The sequence below is a fragment of the Nannospalax galili genome, unplaced genomic scaffold (genome assembly GCF_000622305.1).
Source record: "Nannospalax galili isolate Female #2095 unplaced genomic scaffold, S.galili_v1.0 scaffold1785, whole genome shotgun sequence".
NCBI classification, from domain to species: domain Eukaryota; kingdom Metazoa; phylum Chordata; class Mammalia; order Rodentia; family Spalacidae; genus Nannospalax; species Nannospalax galili.
The window spans coordinates 137,579-139,938 of NW_008353347.1; the positions used below are offsets into that span (position 1 = coordinate 137,579).

The 2,360-nt window shown below is 39.4% G+C and overlaps 1 protein-coding gene across 1 annotated transcript; it reads left to right on the forward strand.

Moving 5' to 3' along the window:
* Window positions 1-259: 259 nt before the first annotated feature.
* Window positions 260-1,394, forward strand: LOC103748055 (olfactory receptor 5AS1-like). Its single transcript, XM_029554793.1, is given in 3 exon segments — window positions 260-908; window positions 911-1,152; window positions 1,155-1,394. Coding segments are annotated over 3 exon segments (1,131 nt in total).
* The last annotated feature ends 966 nt before the right edge of the window (window positions 1,395-2,360 follow it).

The following is a 2,360-nucleotide window of genomic DNA, read 5'->3' on the forward strand; positions in this document are numbered from 1 at the left end:
GCAGTCACTGCCTGCCTCAAGAAACGTCTCCTGAGTGATAGTCATCATGTTATCTTTAATCATTGAACATAAAAAACAATAGGTTTATTGTTGACATGTTCATAGATACATCACTATAATTTATTTTTATGGCATCCTCCTCCACTGACCTCTCCTTTCTGCTTCAATAGCCCTCCCTCTAGACTCAAGTCACATGTATTTCAATACCCTCTCATTTGCCTCACAAGAAGGATGAGGTATAGTGAAAGAATAATGGGCCATGAGAGAGAAGGAAGACCTAGATGTGAGTTTACAACTTTCTGTTTATTTCCTTAGAAGGGAAAACAAAGATCTTGAGTCATCCATCAGCCAAGTCACTCCACATCACTTGGTACCATCTACTGGAAATGCACAGAACAAGAATCCTAAGATGATTCTGGAGACAAATTATACTGCTCCAAATGAGTTCATGTTTATTGGATTCACAGATTATTTCCCATTCAGAGTCACACTGTTCTTGGTGTTTCTCATAGTGTACACGTTAACCGTGGTGGAAAATATGGGCTTAATAATCCCAGTTAATAGTGATTCAAGACTTCAAACTCCCATGTACTACTTTCTCAGCAATTTGTCTTTCTTGGACTTCTGCTATTCTACAGCAATCGCTCCCAAAATGCTGGTAAGCTTCTTAGCTTCCAGGAAGAGAATTTCTTTCTATGGCTGTGCTATTCAGATTCTTTCCTTTGCATGTTTTGCAGATGCTGAGGGTCTTATCCTGGCTGCGATGGTCTATGACCATTATGCAGCCATCTGTAACCCACTGCTTTATTCTACGCTGATATCTCGGAGAGTCTGCATCAGCATGGTTGTGCTGGCATATTTTGCTGGGAGTATGACTTCACTGGTGCATCTGTCCCTGACATTTAGGCTTCCATCAATCACTTTTTCTGTGATATCCCACCTCTCCTGGCTTTATCATGTGCAAATACCCACATCAACGAACTTCACCTTTTTGCCTTATGTGGCACAATTAAGACCAGCACTTTCGTGGTCATCCTTGTCTCCTACTTCTACATCCTGATTACTGTTCTGAGCATCAAGTCTTCAGGAGGCAGAAGCAAAACCTTCTCCACGTGTGCTTCCCATCCCATGGCCGTCACCTTATTTTATGGAACTCTCTTTTGTTTATGTACTTGCGTCCCACCACTGGCTATTCCACAGACACTGATAAGGTATTTCCATTATTTTACACTGTCATCTTTTCTATGTTGTATCCAATGATTTACAGCTTCAGAAACAAGGATGTGAAAAATGCCCTCCAAAAATTGCTTGAACAAAAGGGGATCTTAAAATGGCCACGAATTCAAGTTGCTTATCAGTTGCTTTCGCAGTCATGTTTCACATCTTCATTATAAATTTTACTAAACACCTAACCTGTAAAATGTCAATTTATCACTCTAGTTCCCATTGGGTACATGGACATGTAGCATTATTAATTCTTCCACTGAGTCCAGTTGGTATATTTTTCTATATATTTACACCTATATATTTATGCTACATCAATTAGCAATGCATAAAATGCTTACAAAACATGCTAATAGGTCAATCTGTTAAAGTTCCTCAGCTGAGTCTCACTCTTCCCAGGAATGTCAAGCTGACTGCCAAAGCTAGTCATCACATGTCTATTGTTAACACAGAGAAACAGAGAAACGTCAGTGCTAAACCATAACCTTTCTTTTTACAAAGATCACGTTAACATCACAATATAAAACATGATTTGATGTTAGAAGTTCAACAGTCTTTAAAAATTTCACACTTTGAGGGTTGGAGAGATGGCTCAGCATTTAAGAGCACTGGCTACTCTTCCAGAGGACCCAGGTTTGTCTCCCCCCACCCACATGTCAGCTAACAACAAACAGCAACTCCAGTTCCAGGCAATCTGACATCCTCTTCTGGTCTGTGGGCATTGGCACTCATGGGTACAATTACACATATGTAGAGAAAGCACTCACAACACATAAAATAAAATAAATAATGAATTCAAAGAACATTTTTTGTATATCAAACTTTCAAAATCAAAGGTGTCTTAATAGTGGGATTCTATAAAATAAAAAAGTCAAATACTTAGTAGAAAAGGGAGAACACAGGGCCTGAAGGCAACCACACTTAAGCAAAACCAAAGTTCAGCAGTGCAATTACATATCTTATAGTTCATCTGAACAGTCTTCTAGTCTTCAAAGTTTGGGCAGCTACCTTCTCCAGCTCTGCCATACTCAGCATATAGAGATTGTATAATAGGCTCTGTACATCTCCACTCCACATCTACTGATATCCTTGACAGATGTCTCAAAGTCTGAGTATCTTCAATATCCTGCTGTCTC